At 39.3% G+C, this 25,033-nt stretch overlaps 1 protein-coding gene across 2 annotated transcripts in view; it reads left to right on the forward strand.

The window, feature by feature from the left end:
* PIEZO2 (piezo type mechanosensitive ion channel component 2) overlaps positions 1–25,033 on the forward strand; it is a 505,679-nt gene that overhangs the window by 340,152 nt on the left and 140,494 nt on the right. For both annotated transcript variants that reach the window (XM_032399040.1, XM_032399041.1), the window contains exon 8: positions 24,447–24,609. In XM_032399040.1, coding sequence (XP_032254931.1) covers positions 24,447–24,609 — 163 coding nt within the window. The remainder of the gene's footprint in view (positions 1–24,446; positions 24,610–25,033) is intronic.

Below are 25,033 nucleotides of genomic sequence, written 5' to 3' on the forward strand. Positions count from 1 at the left end.
TGGCAAGGATGTAGAGAAACCTGACATCTCATATGTTGCTGATAGGAATGTAAAATGGCACAACTGCTCTAGGAAACAGTGTGGCAGTTTCTTTAAAAGTCAAACGTGCAAGCATTAGAGACCCAGCAACTGCATACCTGGGCATTTATCCCAAAGATAATGAAAGCTTATGCATAATTCCATTTATATAACATTCTTGAAATGACAAAATTATAGAAATGGATAACAGATTAACAATTTCAAGGGTTAAGGAAGGAGCTGGGGCAGAACAGAAGTGGCTAGGACAGCATGAAGGATGCTGGTGGTGATGGGAATGTTCCATAGCCTGAATGTATCCATGTCAATATCCTGGTTGTGATACCATACTGGCATTTTGCAAACTATTACCCTTGGGGGAAACTGGGTAACGGGTACAGGGGATCTATCTGTGAATCTCCATGTGAATCTACAATTACCTCAAAATAAAAAGTTTAATATTTTTAAGTTAAAAAAAACCCCACAGATCCATGAATCCATATGGATCTAAGTAAATGATTTAATAAATAAATAGGGGAGAAGAGACAATTCTCAATATGAAAGAATTCCACATCATTCATGTTGATACTGACCCCTCAAGAAGGTGGGGCATAACTTCTCACCCTGTAAGTGTGGGCTGAACATAGTAACTTCTTTCCAAAGTGTAAAATAAGGAAAGGAGGTAAAGGGCAACTTTACAGTGGAAAAACCTAGCAAACACTACCTCAGCTCAGTGGTCAGAGTTAACCTCATCGATACTAAGTCATGTTGAAGGCGTGTATCCTTGGTTTGATGTGATTTGAATGGCATTTTTTCTCTGTGGTCTTCCTCCCCCCAAATCCATAATTCTTGCTAACCATGAGCAAAAAAACAAACAAACCAAAACTAAGGGACATTCTACAGAATACCTGATCAGTACCCAAAACTGTCAAGGCCATCAAAAACAAGAAAAATCTGAGATGTCACAATCTGGAGGAACTTAAGGAGACATGATGACCAATTGTGATGCTCTATTCTTGATGGGATTCCAGAACAGGAAAAGAACTTAGGTAAAAACTAAGGAAATCTTAAAAAAGCACAGACTTTGGTTTTTAAAAAATGTGCTAGTACTGGTTCATAAGTGTGACAAAGGTACTATACTAATTTAAGATGTTAACAATAGAGGAAACTTGGTGTGGGGAAACCTCTGTGAAATCTTTGCAAGTTTTCTGTAAATCTCAAATTATTCCAAGATTTAAAACTTACTTTAACATATCCCTTGCAACATTTTCTATGTCATATATATAGAGATATTCTTTATTATTTTTAATGGTGTATAGTGTTCCATAATACACATGGATATGCCATAACTTACTTGGACATATCCTTCATGGTCATTTAGAAATTTATTTTTTTTATCCTATTATTGCCCATGCCCCATAAACATCCTTAAATATGCATGTATACACATATGCAAGAATTTATCTATATCTAACACAAATCCTAAAGAAGCTTTGAAAAGTACCATAGAGAAAGCTGTATATAAGAAGAAAATGCAGGGGACACCTGGGTTGCTCAGTCAGTGAAACGTCTGCCTTTGGCTCAGGTCATGATCCCAGGGTCCTGGGATCAAGCCCTACATGGGGCTCCCTGCTCAGCAGGGAGCTTGCTTCTCCCTCTCTACCCCACTCGTGCTGTCTCTTGCTATTTCTTTTTCTCTCTCTCAAATAAATAAATAAAATATAAAAAAATAAAAATAAATAAAAATAAAAATGAAGAAAGAAATCCATCATCTTAAAAAAAAAAAAAGAAGTAAATGCTCTAAAAATATTGAGTTCTTGAAGGATTTTATGTCACCTTCCTACTGCCTTTATTTTTAGTACATTTTCCCCACAAATGAATGATACTTGTATCTTTCTTCTCCTGTAAAATATTCCATTTCTGGATTTCTAGAGTACTTGGTTTATTTATGCAGTGAAATACCACCCAGAAATTAAAAGGACCTCTATTATATATGTGCTTAAGAGTATATACAAATATGACCATTTATATAAAGTCAAATTCATGTAACAATAGTAGGTATTATTTATGGATGTAGACCTATGTAGCAAAAGTGAGTAAATGCTAATGGAAATGATATGCACTAATCTCAAGATAGTATTTGGTAGAAAATGGGGAGGAGGAGCAAGAGGATGATGGTCAAGGCCACTAACTTTTTTTTTTTTTTTTTTTTTTGCTTAAGTATAAGAGAAGAAGCAAATGTGGCAGAATGCTAGTATCTGTTTCATTTAAGCAAAGGACATCTATATGAATGTTTCATAAGTTCTGTTTTTACATCCAATTTTTAAAATTTAAAAGAATTTTATTTATATGTGGTTTAGTTCAATCTCTTGCATTGTGGACAAATTATTATAGGATTCTTCTTTCCTCTGATACTTCAAAGATGGACTTTATCTTGCCTATATTGGCACTTTTTGAATACACCTAACTGTATTCCCTTCTCCCTTTCTTTTTCTCCAGACACTTTGTTCTTTCCTTTATTTTTTTTTAAGATTTATTGATTTTATTTGAGAGAGAGAGAGCGCGCGCACGTGTGTGCATGCACGCTCGTGTGCATGAGTGGCAGGAGGGGCAGAGGAAAAGGGAGAGAGAATCCCAAGCGGACTCCCTGCTGAGGGAGGAGGCCACTGCGGGGCTTCATCTCAGAACCCTGAGCTGAGGACCTGAGCCAATACCAATACCAACAGATGCTTAACCAACTGAGCCATCCAGGCGCCCCTGACACTTTGTTTCAATTGAAGCAAGGCCATATAAGAGCATGAAAACTAACTCAAGGAAGAATATTATTCCCTCAAGCATTCAACAAAATAGTACACAGCTCTCAGGCTGTCTTTTATTTCCACATTCACTGGGTAATAGATGGTGTTTTAGTGCCTTCAGGAGTGGGTGTGAAGAAAAAAATCAGGGCTGTACATAGTGTTTCTCTTAAATACTTTCATTGTTGAGTGGACAGTTAAAAATGCATCATAGTTAAAAGGGGATAAGGATAGAAGCTTCAGGTAGTTTTTTTTTTTTTAAAGATTTTATTTATTTATTTGAGAGAGAGAGAATGAGAGAGAGTGAGTACATGAGAGGGGGGAGGGTCAGAGGGAGAAGCAGACTCCCTGCCGAGCAGGGAGCCGGATGCGGGACTCGATCCAGGGACTCCAGGATCATGACCTGAGCCGAAGGCAGTCGCTTAACCAACTGAGCCACCCAGGCGCCCTTCAGGTAGTTTTTATTAGGAGAAATCTCCAAAATAGGCAATAAGTCAATAATTCAAAGTCACATATACAACAGGAAAATTACTACTTATTCAAAAGTGAAAGCTAAAATTATTTTTAATTAAAAAGACAAAAATAGACAAATGAATGGAAACATTTTCTGTCTTTTTTTTAAAAAAGATTTTATTTGTTTATTTAAAGAGAGGGAGAGAGAGCACAAGCAGGGGCAGAGGGACAGGAAGAAGCAGACTCCCCAGTGAGCAGGGAGCCCAACGCAGGGCTTGACCCCAAGACCCCGAAATCATGACCTGAGCCACACTTAGCCAACTGAACCACCCAGGCATCCCAACATTTTCTGTCTTAAAAGAGAAATTCTCAGATACTTCCGAGGACCAGTGCACATTCTCACACCTTATGCCTCTACCCATGTAATACCGTATAATGTAACAGATGTTCCCAACATTGGCTGCAAGGTTGTGAAAGTTCGAAAATACTTTCCAAATCTTGAAAAAAAAAGTTATATCATATTCAAGAATGTCTTAATTTAAGATATACTCTATTTACTTAAAAATAGTGACCTAATATAACACAAAAGAAGTACACAGATTTCAGTCCAGTCCAGTTCCAAAAGTTTGTGGAGCCACTGATTTATTTGGGTTAGATATAGATGTTAACTTTCAAGTTTTATTTATGAAACCTAGCTTAATCCAAAGTATCATGCCTCTGTTTTTTTGGCTGTCTTTTGGCTTGCACTATTTTTAGAAACTTCGGAAGTAGACACTCATGAGCAGCTTAGTGCTCTCCATCCTGTTCTCACTAAATAGAAAACTGCAAAGAGAGATGCCAGTCACATCCAACAGGACGTGTGGCAGCTGGTAGGCGCCAGGTCAGAGCCGCCTTCTTCACCCATGAGAGCTGATCCCATTGGTTGACTGGAGGCCATCAGATCCTGGCCTGGTTCCTTCCATTCTTTCCAGGTTCTGGGATTTAGAAGGAAGCGCTTTGGTGTGCCAGCGTTCCTTTTACAGTTCTAGATCACGGAGCTCCTAGTCCAGCTAGCTTTCAGACACCCCTATGACACAAAGCACAACAGAAAATATGTGTTAGTCTTTCCTCAATGATTTTAAAGAATCTTCCCCTGTACACACAGCAATAAGGGAATTATCATCTTCATTGTTGATTATATTGGTAGTTTTAAGAATATTAATTATATTGTGAAGAGCAGTTCTAAATGTTTATTTTATTATTTTTTAAATTAACATAAAATGTGTTATTTGTTTCAGGAGAATAGGTCTGTGATTCATCAGTCTTGTATAATATCCAGTGCTCATTACAACACATACCCTCCCCAATGTCCATCACCCAGTTACCCCATCCCCCAGCCCCTCCCCTCCAGCAACCCTCAGTTTGTTTCCTAAGATTAAGAGTCTCTTATGATTTGTCTCCCTCTCTGGTTTCATCTTGTTTCATTTTTTCCTCTCTTCCCCTATGATCCTCTGCCTTGTTTCTTAAAGAAGATGTGAGGTATATATATATACACATATATGTGTGTGTGTGTGTGTATATATATGTATGTATGTATTTACACATGCACACACAATAGAATATTATGCAGCCATCAAAAAATGAAATCTTGCCATTTGCAACGATGTGGATGGAACTAGAGGATATTATGCTAAGTAAAATAAGTCAAACAGAAAGACAATAATCATATGATCTCACTGATATGTGGAATTTAAGAAATAAATATTTATTTTGAAAGATGCATCTGAGGAAAAGGTTAATTAGAGATGGTCAAACCTTTAGTAATAGACTACTGACAGTGTTCTGACAAGGGCTCTGGATACTCTATGTAGCAGGTCATTGCCGTTCCATGAATTGTTTGAAACAAATCTCAACAAGTTAAATACAGAAATGTATCTAAATAGAGAAAGCATTTAAAACCTATATAGCAGTTTAGCATTGCTGTGACATTCAGGCATGTGATTATTTTTCTATTAATTACTTTTTATTGTATTTTACAAATGTATCTGTATGCAATGGATAGGTATTTCCTAAAAGGTCCTCATAGGCAGTTTGGGAAACATGTTTTAGAAAGTGACTGAACTTGTCCTTACATCTATTTTCATTACAAAATCTGTAACCTTTGAATTTCCCTGAAACATACTCCTCACTAGCACTATTGTATTTATAATTTGTCACCTAAATCACTTTGAGATTTACAAATAATGTGAAGAGAGAATGAAAAGAAGAAATTTTCTTGAGGTTCTTTGGTAAGAGTTGAAGAAAGATGAGCATGGGGGGAGATGCGGGAGAATGTGCATTCCCATGGGGGGCAAGTTGTCAAAGGTGAGACATAGAAAAGGAGAAGGAATCGCTGATGAAAAAGATGCTGGGGTGACACGTGACTAATACTCCTGGTGACAACAACCTGGAAAACTTTGGGGTTGTATCTGAAATGAGGGAAGAACAGGAAAAGTGAGTCAAGAACATCATCATTCATTTTTATGTATGGGCTTTTGGATTAGATATTTATTATTCAGGTTGTGTTTACAGATGGCAAATCTATGATAAAAATTTTCTAAATAGAACCCCCTACTTCTGGGTAGATAGGTAGGCAGATACCATTATGCAAGTATGTATGTGTGTTAGCCAGGCAGGTGTTTAAAAGTTATATAAAGTGTACTGGAATAGCCTTCCTGCCATAATCACAGTGAAAATTAGACAACCCATATGAAACAACTGTTTTCAAACACTGGACAACTGGAAATACAGGATTGTGGTACTTGACAGAAGGGAAACAACCAAGTTAAGCTCTATGATTACTCCAGCTTTCTACCTGATAGACTTTACTGCATGTTGTATAGGAAGGTGAATCCCAGCAGAGCATGGTGGTCTTGCTGGGTTGCAGAAAAAGAGATAAGAGTTTGGAGAAGCTGAGGGGACTGAAATCTGTGGCACAGACTAAAGGAGAGGAGGGAGCAGGACAGAGAAAGAGCTCCAGAAATCTGCATGGGGTCACCCAGATACTTCAGCTGCATGCATAGGGTGCATGCATAGGGTGAGACTCCGTGAAACCAGACAAAGCAAGACTCCTGGGGAAAGAACAAACATTGAGGAAGTGTAAACTCAGTAAGTCCCAGAGCTCAGAGAAGATTGGGAAAGCACTTTAGTTTTCTAGCCAATCAGAATGGAGAGACTACTCTACTGAGTCTGTTAACAGTGTAACAGTTAAACTAGTTACACAGTAAAGGGTACTCCAGACCTACAACAATCAAACTTAAGAACAAACCTGCTGGGATAAAGCTGATCTGCAAGGAACCTAACTGCCTGCCAAAACAAAAGTCAACACTCTCTAAAGAAGGACAACAAATAATGATGTACTATACGTTGGCTAATTGAAATTAAATTAAAAAATATAAAAAAAGAAGGACAACAAAATCTAGACACTCAGTAATATAAAAATTACAATATCCAGGATCCAGCTGAAAATTATTAGACAGATACAGAATCAAGGAAAAATAATCAAGAGATGACCTAGGAATGACAAGCTCTTTAAGACAGCTCTTTTAATTATATTCAAGATTAAAGAACATGAACATAATGAAGACAGAAATGGAATCTTTAAAAAAAAAAAAAAGAACAAATGGAACTGGGAGAGGTTTAAAAAAGTACCATTTTTTTTGGTAGGTGAAGGCGCTTAAGAGCAAATGAAGTAGCACAGAAGAAAAGATGAATCAACTTAATCAACTTAGAAGTTATTCAAACTCTGAAGCACAAAGAGGGAAAAGACATTGAAAAATTAAAATAATAAACAGAACCACAGTGAGCTGTAGGATATTTTCAAGAGGTTTGACATAAGTGTAATTGGAGTCTTAGAAAGGTATGAGGACAGGAAAACATATTTTAAGAAGTAACAGGCAAGTGTTTCGCCAAATGATAAAGTATATAAGCCCACAAATTCAAGAAGTTCAACAAACCTCAATCTAAACAAACACAAAAAAGTCCCACCAAGGCACAATATAACTAAATTTTGTAATTCCTGTGGTGGGGAAAAATACTAAAAGCAACCCAACAGAAAAATACAGTATGGTCAAGGGAACAATGATAAGAATTGCCATAGACCAGAAATGATGCACATCAAAAGGCAATTGGACAACATCTTTAAAGTTCTGCTGAAAGAAAAGAAAAAAATCAATGTATATATGTGTCTTAAAGAATGTAGGTGGAAAAAATAAAGGTCAAAGTTTTTTTAGAGAAATAGAAACAGTATTTGGCACGAGCAGCCCTGCACTACACAAAGCATTAAGGGATGTTCTTCAGATTACAGAGAAGTGATTCTAGGTAGAAACTTGGAGCTGCAAATAAAAAACTCTTGGAATGAGATTCCTCTTTCCTCCACCTATCAATGAACTTTTGTGGAGATACCATGTCTGAGGACGCAGTGCTGAAGTCAGGACCATGAAAGAAAGAGCATGAGAGTGCACAGCAGCAATGCATTATGGACATCAGGAGGGAAAAGAGAACACACCTGAATGATGTTCAGTGAATCAACCACCCTTGAACCATTCGTCTTTGGGCTGTTGAGTAAGGTGTTAAACATTGATAGAGAAGACAGTGTCAAACTGATCAAAGAAACAGGCAATTTCAAGACCTTCATACCTGAGTCCTTGAAAAATACTTTCGCAATGCTTGTGTTTGCAGCATTGTTTTTGCATTGATTACACGATTGAAATCTAAAATCTATAAGTGATATCTTGAATTACTCTTTTTCTTTAAAGATTTTATTCGTTTATTTGACAGGGAGAGAGACACGGCGAGAGAGGGAACATAAGCAGGGGGAGTGAGAGAGGGAGAAGCAGGCTTCCTGCTGAACAGGGAGCCCGATGCTGGGCTCGATCCCAGGACCCTGGGAGCATGACCTGAGCCGAAGGCAGACACTTAACGACTGAGCCACCCAGGCGCCCCAGATATCTTGAATTATTCTTGAAAATGTATTAGAAAGGCTACTCCTAGGGCCATGCTTGTAATAATCTGAGTGGGGGCTGTTTGGAAAACTATTGTAGGTGCTATAGAAGATGCCAAGAACTGCATGACATTGGCCCTTAAGGAGTTTACAACCTATTTCAAGACACAGGACACAGACATATAATGGAAGACTAATGATATGAGACATTGTGATCTGTGCTTAAATGAGGACTATAGACGTTAAATACACCAAAGTGTCAATCACACATAACAGTTGAGATGGGTCTGGGGAGTCGATGAGATTCATAGTGGCAGAGATCAATGGATCAGGAGAGACAATGGACAAGGAAGTCCCTCCTAATGAGAAGAACCAAGAGCTGCCAACAAGAGACTTACTGGTCAGCCAGGCAGGAAGTTGTCCCAGTCAATTCCAGTCTAGCATCTAGCAGGATTTGATAATAACTACAGCCGGGTAGTGTGGTGTGTTGCCCAAACTCTCTATTTCCCAATGGGAGATTTTGCTGCAGTTGTGATGTTACTGTTTGGTGCAATTTTGCAGAACTATATGGAGTATTTCTTGAACTGTAAGAAATGACCAAGCATCACGTAGGGATCCAGCTGGTGAGTTGTGTAACTGGGTAGAATTTTGAAATGGTTTTCCTTAGAGCAGGAAAGGTATGTTCTCTGTGTGAGACGGAAGTATACATGGCTATTTATGGGGCACCTGGGTGGCTCAGTTGGTTAAGCATCTGCCTTTGGCTCAGGTTATGATCTCAAGGTCTTGAGATGGAGCCCCGCACTGGGTCCTGCTCAGCGGGGAGTCTGCTTCTCTCTCTTCCCCTCCCCCTGCTCTCTCTCCTTCTCTCTCTCAAATAAATAAAATATTTTTTAAAAAGTATATATGAATATTTAGATTATAACCTGAATGTACTGTCAAGAAACTATTCTCCATTTATTTCCTATTAACATCACCAAATCCAAATATTCGGTATGTATACTGCTGTTCAAAAAAATAGATATATCATTCCAGCTTAACCTATCTGGATCTATATTTTTATGCAAGGAAGAAATTAATACCTGTCCGATTTGAAAAGAAATTTACTGGCTGTAGTGCTTGCAATTTGAAACTATTTTACATAGGATATTTACAAACCCCATTTCAACAATTCCAAGTTGAACTGGCAGGAGAATTATTTCTAAATGTTATGTCTGTCATTTCTAATTCTCACAATATCTCTTCAATATACATATTGACTAGCCTCATTTTCTAAGGGAGGAAATTGAGACTCAGAAAAGTGTAAATGCCATATGCAAGGTCACACAGCTGATAATTCAGGCAGGATTGGAATCCATATCTAGATTCCTGTTCTTTTCATTGAGCTCTACAGCCTCTGATTATTTTTAAGTTTATTATGAGTTCATGCTAAGGCCATTTAACTCTGATTAACTTTAAAATCAAAATATTATAGAGTATGTACCACCTGAATCTTCATCACTTTTTTTTGACCTTTAAAAATAAACCCACATTTTGTTACCCTTAGACTTATGGTCATCAGGGTAGGGAAAGAGCAGGCAGAGCCAGAAGAAAAAAGAAAAGTTGGTTATTTTTAAGTAGTTGGTGATTTACCCCTGAGTTACTTCCACAAGCTTCTTCAGGGTACCCATGTTTGCATAAAAGATCAGGTCCCCAAGGACCTTTTCTGGGCAACTGCACTTAGGGCTAGCTTTATACCTTCAAACACAGTTCATCTCAAAGGCTCTATGCTTCCCTCTGAACCTTGACTTACTTACAGAAAGGAGGCTTCAACTCTGGAAAACAGTATGGAGGTTCCTCAAAAAGTTGAAAATAGAGCTACCATATGATCCAGCAATTGCACTACTGGGTATTTACCCCAAAGATACAAAAGTAGGGACCCGAAAGGCTACGTGCACCCCGATGTTTATAGCAGCAATGTCCACAATAGCCAAACTGTGGAAAGAGCCAAGATGTCCATCAACAGATGAATGGCTAAAGAAGATGTGGTATATATATACAATGGAATATTATGCAGCCATCAAAAGGAATAAGATCTTGCCATTTGCAACGACGTGGATGGAACTGGAGGGTATTATGCTGAGCGAAATAAGTCAAACAGAGAAAGACGTGTATCATATGACCTCACTGATATGAGGAATTCTTAATCTCAGGAAACAAACTGAGGGTTGCTGGAGTGGGGGGGGGGGGGGGGGGGGATGGGGTGACTGGGTGATGGACACTGGGGAGGGTAGGTGTTCTGGTAAGCGCTGTGAATTGGGCAAGACTGTTGAATCTCAGATCTGTACCTCTGAAACAAATAATGCAATATATGTTAAGAAAGAAAAAAAGAAGAAGAAGAATGTAGCAGGAGGGGAAGAATGAAGGGGGGGAAATCGGAGGGGTAGACGAACCATGAGAGACGATGGACTCTGAAAAACAAACTGAGGGTTCTAGAGGGGAGGGGGTTGGGAGGATGGGTTAGCCTGGTGATGGGTATTGAGGAGGGCACGTTCTGCATGGAGCATAACTGGGTGTTATGCACAAACAATGAATCATGGAACACTATATCTAAAACTAATGATGTAATGTATGGGGATTAACATAACAATAAAAAAAAATTTAAAAAAAAAAAAAAAAAAGAAAGGAGGCTTCACCTTTCCCTCTTTGAAGTCTATTTGCTTTTTGTTCCTGGGTACTCACCTGACTCAGGTGAGTGTGTATAATGGTCAGTGATAATGACTGCTGATTCATTTGGCTTCTTGTGTTTCATGAACCTCCAGAATACTCAGCATGGGGAGCACTGGGACTCTTGGAGTCTGCCACCAAACCCCTTTCTAGGGAAAATGGTCCCGGAATAGAAATGGCTAAGCAAGCACCCTGGAGGTCTGACAATGGGAAAATCTTCTCGTCTTGATGGAGCTATGCCAGGCTTCAGCAGGACTCCTTCCTTCTTAGCTTGATTCCTAACCTACAGCCCACACTTCGCACTCAAACTTCCTAAGAAATACCTGTCTCTCCTGCCCTTTCTGTTTCTTCCCTCCATTCAGTCCCCCATTTATTTCTATTGAAGGATCTAAGGTTAAAATGAGAAGATTGTTAAAAGATAGTTTCCCTAGACAATTATTGCCCAAAGCAATCATTTGATTCTAGTTGGAAAGAATATATTCCCTGGTTTCATAAGAGGATTTAAAACCTGCCTAGACTTCTATCAACCTAACTGCATACTCATCCACTCTCGTTAGCAAATGCTTATTTAACTGAAGAATATGCTCCCTGTATCATGAGAGGCCTGGATCATAAAGAGCTCTGAGATCTGAAGAAGAAAAGGCTAAATGAAAAATGTGATGTCCAACCTCTCACCCACTAGGATGGCTACTATCAAACAGTAGAACATATAACAAATGTTGGGAACAATGTGGGGAAATTGGAGCCCTTCTGCTCTGTTGGTGGGGATGTAAATGGTGTATCCACAATGGAAAACAGCGTGGAGGTTCCTCACAAAATTACAAATAGAACGACCCTGTGATCCAAAAATCCTACTTCTGCAGCTATGTCCAAAAGAATTTAAAGCAAGGACTTGAAGAGATATTTGAACACTTGTGGTCATAGCAGCATTATTTACGATGACTTAAAGGTGAAAGTATTCATCTACAGAGAAATGGATAAACAAAATGTGGTCCATGCATACAATGGAATGTTATTTAATCTTAAAAAGGAAGGAAATTCTGACCCAGACTACAACAGGGATGACCTCGAGGACATAATGCTCAGTGAAATAAGCCAGACACAAAAGGACAAATACTACATGATTCCATTTGTATGAGCGACCTAGGGAGTCAAATCCATAGAGACAGAAAATAGAATGGCGGGTGCCACGAGCTGAGGGAAGGGGGCAATAGGGAGTTATTGTGTAATGGGTACAGAGTTTCAGTTTTGCATGATGAAATAGTTCTGGTGGCAGAGCATGGTGACTATAGTTAATACCACAGCCCTGTACACTTAAACATCTAAGATGGTAAACTTTATGATATGTGTATTTTACCACAATTAAGATTTTTTTAAATGTGGTGTTATTTTCAGTATTACATATTTTTTGCAAGTGGCTAGGTTTCTGTATTACTAGCGACCAAGCAGATGTGGTCTGGAGTGAACCTGAAACCAGGTGGAGGTTTTATAAATCTGCCAACATGTGCAAATTGAAACAAATACGTTGCCAATTCATATTCACCATATGTTGTCAGATATTATGAGTGCTTTGGAGGAAGAGAAAAAAAGTGCAAAGCAAGTGCCCCCTGGCAGGTGGAGAGGTGTCTACAATGAGCCCACAGAGCCCCCAACAGAGCTGAGAGTCAGCTGTCCACTTGGGCCTGCAGGGGAAGAATAACCAAAGTTCTGTGATCAGAGATACTTCTTGTAGCTGCGATGTCCTCTTCTATCAAAAGGTGTGGAATGAATTTTTACACATAATAATCTGGGTAAAGTGCTGTTTTGGGGTCTTGAAGGAATGATCCAGACTGCTCCAGATTTTGCTCTTATTGGGTATTTGAATCTCTCATTGCTTCTTAATTATCAACCTCTTGAGTTGAAAAAGTTACTTCTTGACTATATACATTTATTTATTGATCCATCCAAAAGATAAAGTTCCAAATTCTTATTGGCAGCCCGTGGAGAACAAAAATAATTAGGTAACATATGATTCAAGGTAGAATTTAGATAAAGTGTTCTTGCAATGCCTTTGTTATGCTCTTATTCTGTGTTCTTATTTCCCAGACTGAGGGCACTAAAATTGTGGATGGTGTGGCCTAGGCTGCAGCAATGTTTCTCTAAAAATTCTAGAATTCTCCTGTGAACTATGGTCCCTTCCCATTCTTTCTTTCTCTTTTTCTTTTTCAAAAGCAGGAACTTTGTGATCCCTGAGTCTCTACTCCTACTATAACCACGGTCACCTACTATAACTTCATGGTATAACTTAGTCTTGGTGCTTTTAATTCATTTCCATAAGCTTACACTTAAAACTTGCTATACCCTAGGTGCTTCCATCAAAGCAAGATGACAAAACACATATCCTTTTTTGAAGGAATTAGAATCAAGCTGGGCAGAGAGATAAGCACATAAACTAACAATAATCCAATTACAAACTAAGACTACAAATACCGTTATTGTGGATGTGCTGGGCAGGACAAACCTTTTCCAGTTAGAAATCATACGTTTCCCAGAGGTGGATTCCCTAACTCCCAAGAGGTAGGCCCTGATGATGTCCAGGATGTCCCACAAAAACAGAAAAGAACAAGAAAAAGAAGCCTAAGTGAAGAGTGCTCGAAATTGCTTTTAGAGTATCAGCTTTACATTAATTATAGCAACCATTTGGACCAAAAGAAAGAATGAAGAATTAATGCTTTCTGCAACAACAACTGTCATCAATGAGCATGAGGGTTCAGGTGATGGGCTATGATGGTTATATGATTATGCATTCCTGGGCCGCCGGTGTTCTGGGGACCCCTGCAGTAATTTGGGGTGGTTGAGTATACCTGGAAGGAATACACTGTTATGTGTAGATTACGTACGGGATGCAGTTGAGGGTGGGGCTGGAGTTGTCCTGAGAGCTATCTGAGAGTCTGTGAGCATTTCCTGGCCTGCTGCCTTAGACTTGCATTGCCAAGGAGTGTTGAGACAAAGTTTCCCTGGCACACATACCCCAATCGTTGATTTGGAAACCCCTGAAAAGTCACAACTACCTGGAAATCACCCTGGTAAAACAAGAAGTAGCAAGACCAAAGGGGCTGAGATTTTATGGTGAACCCTAAATAGCCCAGTGTAGCTTGAGTTCATGGTGTCTGGGAGAAAGGAGAGGAGACCTGGCTGCTCAAGGCCTGAGAGATACTTTGCTGGGACTTGGGGTTATTCTCCAGACATCGAATGAATAGGAAATAGGAAGAGGAAGGTGGAGTGCTGAACTTGAGTTTTCTGAGGGTGACTCTAGCAATGGTCACACTGTAGAGGGGAGAGAAACTAGAGACCGCCCTTTGTGTTATAATTGTCCAGGAAGAAGCTGAAGACCTGTTCTGTGGTCAGGGATGTTGGGAATGAAATAGAAAGCAGAGCAAGACAGGCCAGATACCAAAGCAGGAGCATGTGCCCCAAGGATCTGATATGTTACTACTGGGAACTGACCATCACACAGGAAGCTGTCTCTCCAACCATCCTCTGAAAAATAGAAGAGTTTGTGGATCTTAAGCACTTTGCATAAGATCTTCTGGAAAATGCCCTTTCTTTGTTCATGTGCTTACACCCCCTCCCTACTCCCAATTCTTTTAGGTTTTTTGTTTTTATTTTTCATGCTGAGGACTAAGTTAATTCTTTTTTTTTATGTTATGTTAATCACCATAGATCACATCATTAGTTTTTGATGTAGTGTTCCATATTCATTGTTTGCATATAACACCCAGTGCTCCATTCAGTACATGCCCTCTTTAATACCCATCACCAGGCTAACCCATCGCCCCACCCCCGTCCCCTCTAGAACTCTCAGTTTGTCTCTCAGAGTCCATAGTCTCATGGTTTGTCTCCCCCTCCAATTACCCTCCTTCATTTTTCCCTTCCTGCTATCTTCTTCTTTTTTTTCTTTAACATCTAATGTATTATTTGTTTCAGAGGTACAGGTCTGTGATTCAACAGTCTTACACAATTCACAGCGCTCACCATAGCACATACCCTCTCCAGTCTCTATCACCCAGCCACCCCAACCCTCCCACCCCCCACCACTCCAGCAACCCTCAGTGTGTTTCCTGAGATTAAGAATTCTTCATATCAGTGAGATCATATGATACATGTCTTTCTCTGATTGATTTATTTCGCTCAGCATAATACCCTCCAGTTCCATCCACGTCGTTGCAAATGGCAAGATCTCATTCCTTTTGATGGCTGCATAATATTCCATTGTATATATATACCACTCTTCTTTATCCATTCATCTGTCAATGGACATCTTGGCTCTTTCCATAGTTTGGCTGTTGTGGACATTGCTGCTATAAACATCAGGGTACACGTACCCCTTCGGATCCCTACATTTGTATCTTTGGGGTAAATACCCAGTAGTGCAATTCCTGGGTCATAGGGCAGCTCTATTTTCAACTTTTTGAGGAACCTCCATACTGTTTTCCAGAGTGGCTGCACCAGCTTGCATTCCCACCAACAGTGTACGAGGGTTCCCCTTTCTCTGCATGCCCACCAACATCTGTCCCTTCCTGACTTGTTAATTTTAGCCATTCTGACTGGTGTGAGGTGGTATCTCATTGAGGTTTTGATTTGGATTTCCCTGATGCTGAGCAATGTTGAGCACTTTTTCATGTGTCTGTTGGCCATTTGGATGTCTTCTTTGGAAAAATGTCTGTTCATGTCCTCTGCGCATTTCTTGATTGGATCATTTGTTCTTTCAGTGTTGAGTTTGATAAGTTGCTTATAGATTTTGGATACTAGCCCTTTATCTGATATGTCATTTGCAAATATCTTCTCCCATTCTGTCGGTTGTCTTTTGGTTTTGTTGACTGTTTCTTTTGCTGTGCAAAAGCTTTTTATCTTGATGAAGTCCCAATAGTTCATTTTTGCCCTTGCTTCCCTTGCCTTTGGCGATGTTTCTAGGAAGAAGTTGCTGCGGATGAGGTCGAAGAGATCGCTGCCTGTGTTCTCCTTTAGAATTTTGATGGACTCCTGTCTCACACTGAGGTCTTTCAACCATTTTGAGTCTATTTTTGTGTGTGGTGTAAGGAAATGGTCCAGTTTCATTCTTCTGCATGTGGCTGTCCAATTTTCCCAACTCCATTTGTTGAAGAGACCATCTTTTTTCCATTGGACATTCTTTCCTGCTTTGTCGAAGATTAGTTGACCATAGAGTTGAGGGTCCATTTCTGGACTCTCTATTCTGTTCCATTGATCTATGGGTCTGTTTCTGTACCAGTACGATACTGTCTTGATGATGACAGCTTTGTAATAGAGCTTGAAGTCCGGAATTGTGATGCCACCAGCTTTACTTTTCTTTTTCAACATTCCTCTGGCTATTTGGGGTCTTTTCTGGTTCCATACAAATTTTAAGATTATTTGTTCCATTTCTTTGAAAAAAGTGGATGATATTTTGAAGGGGATTGCATTGAATCTGTAGATTGCTCTAGGTAGCATGGACATCTTCACAATATTTGTTCTTCCAATCCATGAGCATGGAACGTTTTTCCATTTCTTTGTGTCTTCCTCAATTTCTTTCAAGAGTATTTTATAGTTTTCCAAGTACAGATTCTTTGCCCCTTTGGTTAGATTTATTCCTAGGTATCTTATGGTTTTGGGTGCAATTGTAAATGGGATCAACTCCTTCATTTCTCTTTCTTCTGTCTTGTTGGTGTATGGGAATGCCACGGATTTCTGTGCATTGATTTTATATCCTGCCACTTGACTGAATTCCTCTATGAGTTCTAGCAGTTTTGGGGTGGAGTCTTTTGGATTTTCCACAGAAAGTATCAAATCATCTGCAAACAGTGAGAGTTTGACTTCTTCTTTGCTGAGTCACATGCCTTTTATTTCTTTTTGTTGTCTGATTGCTGTGGCTAGGACTCCTAGTACTGTGTTGAATAGCAGTGGTGATAGTGAACATCCCTGCCATGTTCCTGACCTTAGGGGGAATGCTCTCAGTTTTTCCCCATTGAGAATGATATTCGCTGTAGGTTTTTCATAGATGGCTTTTATGATATCGAGGTATGTACCCTCGATCCCTATACTCTGAAGAGTTTTGATCAAGAAAGGGTGCTGTACTTTGTCAAATGCTTTTTCTGCATCTATTGAGAGGATCATATGATTCTTGTTCTTTCTTTTGTTAATGTATTGTATCACGTTGATTGATTTGCGGATGTTGAACCAACCTTGCAGCCCAGGGATAAATCCCACTTGGTCGTGGTGAAGAATCCTTTTAATGTACTGTTGGATCCTATTGGCTAGTATTTTGGTGAGAATTTTTGCATCCATGTTCATCAAGGATATTGGTCTGTAATTCTCCTTTTTGATGGGGTCTTTGTCTGGTTTGGGGATCAAGGTAATGGTGGCCTCATAAAAGGAGTTTGGAAGTTTTCCTTCCAGTTCTATTTTTTGGAACAGTTTCAGAAGAATAGGTATTAATTCCTCTTTAAATGTTTGGTAGAATTCCCCTGGGAAGCCATCTGGCCCTGGGCTTTTGTTTGATGGGAGATTTTTGATGACTGCTTCAATTTCCTTAGTGGTTATAGGTCTGTTTAGGTTTTCTATTTCTTCCTGGTTCAGTTTTGGTAGTTGATACATCTCTAGGAATGCATCCATTTCTTCCAGATTATCTAATTTGCTGGCATAGAGTTGCTCATAATATGTTCTTCTAATTGTTTGTATTTCTTTGGTGTTGGTTGTGATCTGTCCTCTTTCATTCATGATTTTATTTATTTGGATCATTTCTCTTTTCTTTTTGATAAGTGTGGCCAGGGGTTTATCAATCTTATTAGTTCTTTCAAAGAACCAGCTCCTAGTTTTGTTGATCTGTTCTACTGTTCTTTTGGTTTCTATTTCATTGATTTCTGCTCTGATCTTTATTATTTCTCTTCTCCTGCTGGGTTTAGGCTTTATTAGCTGTTCTTTCTCCAGCTCCTTTAGGTGTAGGGTTAGGTTGTGTATTTGAGACCTTTCTTGTTTCTTGAGAAAGGCTTGTATTGCTATATACTTTCCTCTTAGGACTGCCTTTGCTGCATCCCAAAGATTTTGAACAGTTGTGTTTTAATTTTCACTTGTTTCCATGAATTTTTTTAAAATTCTTCTTTAATTTCCTGGTTGACCCATTCATTCCTTAGTAGGATGCGCTTTAGCTTCCATGATTTTGAGTTCTTTCCGACTTTCCTCCTGTGAATGAGTTCTAGTTTCAAAGTATTGTGCTCTAAAAATATGCAGGGAATGATCACAATCTCTTGGTACCTGTTGAGACCTGATTTGTGACCTAGGATGTGATCTGTCCTAGAGAATGTTCCATGGGCACTAGAGAACAATGTGTATTCTGTTGCTTTGGGATGGAATGTTCTGAATATACCTGTGAAGTCCATTTGGTCCAGTGTGTCATTTAAAGTCTTTATTTCCTTGTTGTTCTTTTGTTTAGGTGATTATCCATTTCAGTGAGGGGGGTGTTAATGTCCCCCACTATTATTGTATTGTTGCCGATGTGTTCTTTGCTTTTGTTATTAACTGCCTTATATAATTGGCTGCTCCCATGTTAGGGGCATAGATATTTACAATTCTTAGATCTTCTTGTTGGATAGACCCTTTAAGTATGATATAGTGTCCTTCCTCATCTCTTATTATAGTCTTCAGTTTAAAATCTAATTTGTCTGATATAAGGATTGCCATCCCAGCTTTCTTTTGGTGTCCATTAGCATGGTAAATGGTTTTCCACCCCCTCACTTTCCATCTGGGGGTGTCTTTGGGTCTAAAATGAGTCTCTTGCAGACAGCATATTGATGGGTTCTTGTTTTTTTTATCCAGTCTGATAGCCTATGTCTTTTGATTGGGGCATTTAGCCCATTTACATTCAGGGTAACTATTGAAAGGTATGAATTTAGTGCCATTGTAGTGCCTGTAAGGTGATTGTTACTCTATATTGTCTGTGTTCCTTTCTGGTCTATGTTACTTTTAGGCTCTCTCTTTGCTTAGAGGACCCCTTTCAATATTTCTTGTAGGGCTGGTTTTGTGTTTGCAAATTCCTTTAGTTTTTGTTTGTCCTGGAAGCTTTTTATCTCTCCTATTTTCAATGACAGCCTGGCTGGATATAGTATTCTTGGCTGCATCTTTTTCTCATTTAGTGCTCTCAATATATCATGCCAGTCCTTTCTGGCCTGCCAGGTCTCTGTGGATAGGTCTGTTGCCAATCTAATGTTTCTACCATTGTAGGTTACAGATCTCTTCTCCCGAGCTGCTTTCAAGATTTTCTCTTTGTCTCTGAGACTTGTAAGTTTTACTACTATTTTACTATTAATACTATTTTACTATTATTGATTTTAAGGGGGGTTCTCTGTGCCTTCTGGAGTTTGATGCCTGTTTCCTTCCCCAAATTAGGGAAGTTTTCTGCTATAATTTGCTCAATATACCTTCTGCCCCTCTCTCTCTTTCTTCTTCTTCTGGGATCCCAATTATTCTAATATTGTTTCATCTTATGGTATCACTTATCTCTCAAATTCTGCCCTCGTGATCCAGTAGTTGTTTATCTCTCTTTTTCTCAGCTTCTTTATTTTCCATCATTTGGTCTTCTATATGACTAATTCCCTCTTCTGCCTCATTTATCCTAGCAGTTAGAGCCTCCATTTTTGATTTCACCTCATTAATAGCCTTTTTGATTTCAACTTGGTTAGATTTTAGTTCTTTTATTTCTCCAGAAAGGGTTTCTCTAATATATTCCATGCTTTTTTCAAGCCCAGCTAGTATCTTTATAATCATCATTCTGAACTCTAGTTCCGATATCTTACTAATGTCCATATTGATTAGGTCCCTGGCAGTCAGTACTGCCTCTTGTTCTTTTTTTTTGAGGTGATTTTTTCCATCTTGTCGTTTTGTCCAGAGGACAATAGATGAATGAGGGAACAAAATGCTAACAGGGTAACAACAACCCCAGAAAAACATACACTAAAGAAATCAGAAGAGTCCTAAAACCAGGGAGAAAGAAAAGGAAAGAAAGAAAAAAGAAAAAGAAAAAGATAAAAAAACAAATAAAGAAAAAAAAGAAAACAGAATATGATTAAATATGATTAGGGTGGTGCATAGATCAGTGCCACACACTAGATTTTGGGCGTATTTTGGTCTGTTAGAAGAAAGTGCCTCCCAAAATTTTAAAGAAAGAAAAACTTATATATGTACAAAAATAAGGGTAAATATGATGAAGGGATGGAATATGACTGTAATGATGAAAATTATAAAAGATTTTATAAGAGGAATTGATAAGATAAGAAGTTGGTTGAAAGAAGAAAGAAGAGATTTTTTTAAAAAGGGGGGGGAGATAATGTGATCAGGCAGAAGACTAGAACAAAGCCATACACTAGAAATTTAGGGTATATTTTGGTCTGTTAGAAGAAACTGTATCCCGGGGCACCTGGGTGGCTCAGTCTTTAAGTGTCTGCCTTCGGCTCAGGTCATGATCCCAGGGTCCTGGGATCGAGCCCCGCATCAGGCTCCCTGCTCGACGGAAAGCCTGCTTTTCCCTCTCCCACTACCCCTGCTTGTGTTCCCTCTCTCACTGTGTCTCTCTCTGTCAAATAAATAAAATCTTAAAAAAAAAAAGAAACTGTATCCCAAAATTTTAAAGAGAGAACAACATATATGTGTTCTCAAAAATAAGGTTAACTATTATGAAGGGATAGAATATGACTCTAAAAATGAAAAATAAAAAAGATTTTTTAAAAAAAGGATTGATAAGATGTTGGTTGATAAAGGGAAAAAGAAAAATTCAAGAAAAAAAAGAAAATTAAACAAGTTAACTTTGAAAGACTAAAGATTGGTAAAAAAGCCATGGATTCTATGTGCATTATTCCCCTAGCGCTGGAGTTCTGCCGTTCTCCTTGATCAGTAAACTTGGTCTTGGCTGGCTGTTCTCGCTGATCTTCTGGGGGAGGGGCCTGTTGCCGTGGTTCCCAAATGTCTTTGCCGGAGGCGGAATTGCCCCACCCTTGCCGGTCCAGGCTAAGTAATCTGCTCGGGTTTGCTCTCAGGAGCTTTTGTTCCCTGCAAGCTTTCTGTACAGCTTTGGAGGACGAGAGTGAAAATGGCGGCCTCCCAATCTCCGCCCCGGAGGAGCCGAGAACTCAGGGCCCCACTCCTCAGTGTGCCCCCAGAGAAAAGCAGTCAGTCACTCCCGTCTCCCCGGTCTCCGGCCACACTCCGCGCTCACCCGGCCTGTGACCGCGCCTTTCTATCTGGCACCCAACCCCGCGTGGAGTCTCCAAACCCAGCAGATCCCCGCGGTGCGCTCCCGCACCTCTCCTCCCTGGGGAGGAAGGTGAGTCTCCCCGGATCTGCCGCTGGTTGGGTCCCTGCTGGAGGAGCAGTGGCCCCACTGTGCCGCGGATCACGGTTTATAGCAACCCCGAGCTGAGAGCCCACGCCTGGGCTCCATCTCTGCAGCCGGCTTCCCTGCTCCGATACCTGGGAGCTCTGCCGCACTCAGGCACCCCCGGTCTTTCTGTGACCCCGAGGGCCCTGAGACCACACTGTCCCACGAAGGTTCCACCCCCTGCTTAGCCACCGGAGCGACATCCCTCAGCAGAGTGGACTTCTAAAAGTTCCGATTTTGTGCTCTGCGGCTCTATCACTTGCCAGAAGCGGCCGACGGAGGCCCCTCCCCCGCCGTCTATCCTCCCGAATATCGCATTGGATTCACTTCTCCACACGTCCTACCTTCCAGAAAATGGTCACTTTTCTGTTCAGAGAGTTGTTGCTATTCTTTTCTTCAATCTCCTGTTGAGTTCGTAGGTGTTCAGAATGGTTTGATCCCTATCCAGCTGAATTCCTGGGACCAGATGAAATTTAGATCTCCTACTCCTCCTCCATCTTGCTCCTCCCCTCCTCTGTTAGGTTTTATAAGAAACTGGATTTTAGAGACCATGAGCCACCTACCAAATGCACCCTTGTCTTTTATTGACAGACCAGCCTGGGGTCCAAGGATCTTCCAAATACATAGAGGAGAGAAGCTTTGTCTTTCTGCTTCTAAATAAGCAATAAACAGGAGTGCATAACTCCACAGCTGTGTCACCATACTTCTCAGGCAAAGAGACATTTCTATGTAGAAATATAAGATAGTCATTTTTTAGTATTTTAATGACTGAGAAACAATATAGGTATTTTTATTCAATCAATGTGAACTAGGACCACTGTAAATACAGTAACGGTTATGTGGGAATCATCAAGATGGAAGGAAGCTTATAAATATCCAGTGATGCACCAGTAACAAAAATAGAGGATTGTTCTTCCTGTGCCGTTTCTCTTCCCAGCCCAACCCTACAGCCTGGCAGCATCTCACAGGACTTCTCTTTTCTCTCATTTACTCATCCACCCTTTTTTTTTTTTTTACTACCCTGACATGTAACATTCTTCCTCCTGACTACCCTCCCAGACAGAAACACCCCCAGACAGAAGGGGTTCTGTAACATCTTGCTCTCCTCAAACAAGCATGTCCCATCACTGTGGTGAGATCGAGAGTGAGTTCCTGGAGGCCAGGCCCAATAATTCCACTTTTCTTTGTAATGTCAATATTAAGAAGCAATTCTGGATTCTGGGAGGCTCACAAAAAACTAAGTAAGTTAAATAATAGTTGGACGTTGCACAGCATCCTGGAATTTTTAATGCCACAAAGGATGTGAAACTTCAAGTACAAACTTCCCATCTTACATAAAAAATTTTTTTCTATAGTATCCAGCCTATTTAAAAAAAGAAAAAAGAAAAGAGAACTCTTAGGTCTTAGAGTATTTGCACAGTTCTGTTAGAAGAAGTTCCTTAAAGTGTACGACAATCCATCATTCTCTAGCTTCTTACCCATGCTTGGTAGTCCATACTCATAGTACAAAACATGAGACTGATCCTCAGTATTCTTATAGAAGTGTGCAAAATCAGTTTGGAATAAGCCATGGTATCATCAGTAAGTTGTGGAGTGTCAGTGTGGACTTTTAGGAGGCATGTGGCTCAGTTTACAGACAGCTGCAGAAATTACTGACTTTCTGATGGGGCAATACAGGTATTTGTAAACCGATGATGGATGAAGTCATTGCTGGCGCATGTGCCAGATGTGGGACAAGAAGAGGAAAGACACAGGGGCTGAAACCTACCGCCTGATTAATCCAGAGACTTTCAGCTAATGTTTGATTCAAAATTTCAAAGCTTTCAGTTCCACACACTGTATACAGGAAATTGACATTTTAATCTAGGACTGCAAAACAATTTCCAGAACATTACGCCATTTTAAGAGGGACTTAACTCTTTCTGTTAGCAGGAAATTTTTCTTTCTAATGCTAACTACAAAGAATCTGGCTAGACTTAGAAGAAAAGCCCTGTAATAAGAGCAAGTTCTAATATAACATATTTTTCTGATAAAATTGAAGAAAGTTTAGTTTCTATTTAGCTTACTTTAAAATCTATGTTGAGCAATTCACTTGCCTTGTGATAGAAAACAGTAAGAGCCCTGAGAGGTTTTACAAGTGAGGGACATGTAGTCCTTGAAGATCTTATAACTGAATTAAGAATGTAGCATAAGAATTAAAGGAAGTTCTCATCTAAGAGATACAAACGATAGAAAGAGACTCACTTAACGTAAAAGTTTTATTCACTTAGTAAAATCCTTTCTTAGAAAAACCTCGTATAAAATGAATTTCTAAATTAATCATATTTATACAATTTCCCATTATAGAGTCAGATACCTTCTGATTATATAGTAGGAATATCATAAAAAGTAAATCATTTCAAAATTTAACAAGCCTCATAAAGTTATATTTCAAAATAAATAATTATAAAGCTTTAAAATTACCAAATTGCCCATAAATGAAATTCGACAGAAATGTATCTTCCAGATACTCTAGTATATAATATTTGACTTTTATGGCTGAATCATAGAACTGTGTCCAATTTCAATATTTGCCCAATAATATCAGCATTAGCTGAATAGCTAATACTAAATCCTGCCAAAAACAAAATAGGTGCTCATTTAACTGACCTTAGTAACATGTTACCACATACTTGGCATTTCGGTAATTCAGGGATTTAATAGGGCTGATTAGCAATTAAAATGTAAATTTCTAATAGGTGTGCAAGGAATTATTAGATAAATTAGTTAGATTAACGGTATTAGCATTACATCGTATTAGATTAGATAGTATTAGATAGATTTTTGAGCCAGTGTAAAGATCAGGTGGCTACTGTTGGCATTGATTTTACACACATGCACACACACTAACACACATATATATGATTTAAGAATGTATATTTTGTATTATATGTATATTATATGTGTACATGTTATTTAAAGATATAGTTGTATATACAGAAGAGTAATGAAATATCTAGAATAGGATGGATTAGCCTAGGCTAGCTCGTAAGTATATTAAAAACAAGATGTTTTTATTCTAAGTTAGGGACATGTAGTTTATTGTATCTTCCTAATATTTTCCTTTGTTTTTAAACAGGTTGTTTGGTATCAAATCAGTCATTCACACGGACTGTTCCAGCACCTGGAAGATCATAGCAAACCCAGACCTGTCATGGTATCACCATGCCAACCCCATCGTTCTGCTGGTGATGTACTACACGCTGGCAACGCTCATCCGCATCTGGCTACAGGAGCCCCTTGTAAGGATCGAAAGGTTTTGTAGATCTTATGGGCAAAGTAATCTTGAAAATCCAGGGGAAATCGTTCATTCCTATATTCCAAAACAACTATAGTGTTCTGGTTCTCGTGTTTTATTTCTGCAAAGAGCACGATGTGACTACAGATGCTCTTAGAACAAAGCCTGGTTTCCCTTCGATATGTCACCACGTGCTGGCAAGAATGTCAGTGCTGAGGAGAACTGGAGACATTTTCATTGAGCACTTACTAAGTGCCAGGCCATACGCGAGGCTGTTCCTATACGTTATCTCATTTCATGCACTACGTAATTCTGAAGAATAGGTAGCGTACCCATCCTAGAGATGAGGAAAATGAGGTTAGAGAGGTAAATTGGTCTGAGCAGTAGAAATCAGCTTCGAACCCACGTTTGACAACAAAGCTACGCCT

Source organism: Phoca vitulina, unplaced genomic scaffold (assembly GCF_004348235.1).
Source record: "Phoca vitulina isolate PV1807 unplaced genomic scaffold, GSC_HSeal_1.0 scaffold126, whole genome shotgun sequence".
Lineage (NCBI taxonomy): Eukaryota > Metazoa > Chordata > Mammalia > Carnivora > Phocidae > Phoca > Phoca vitulina.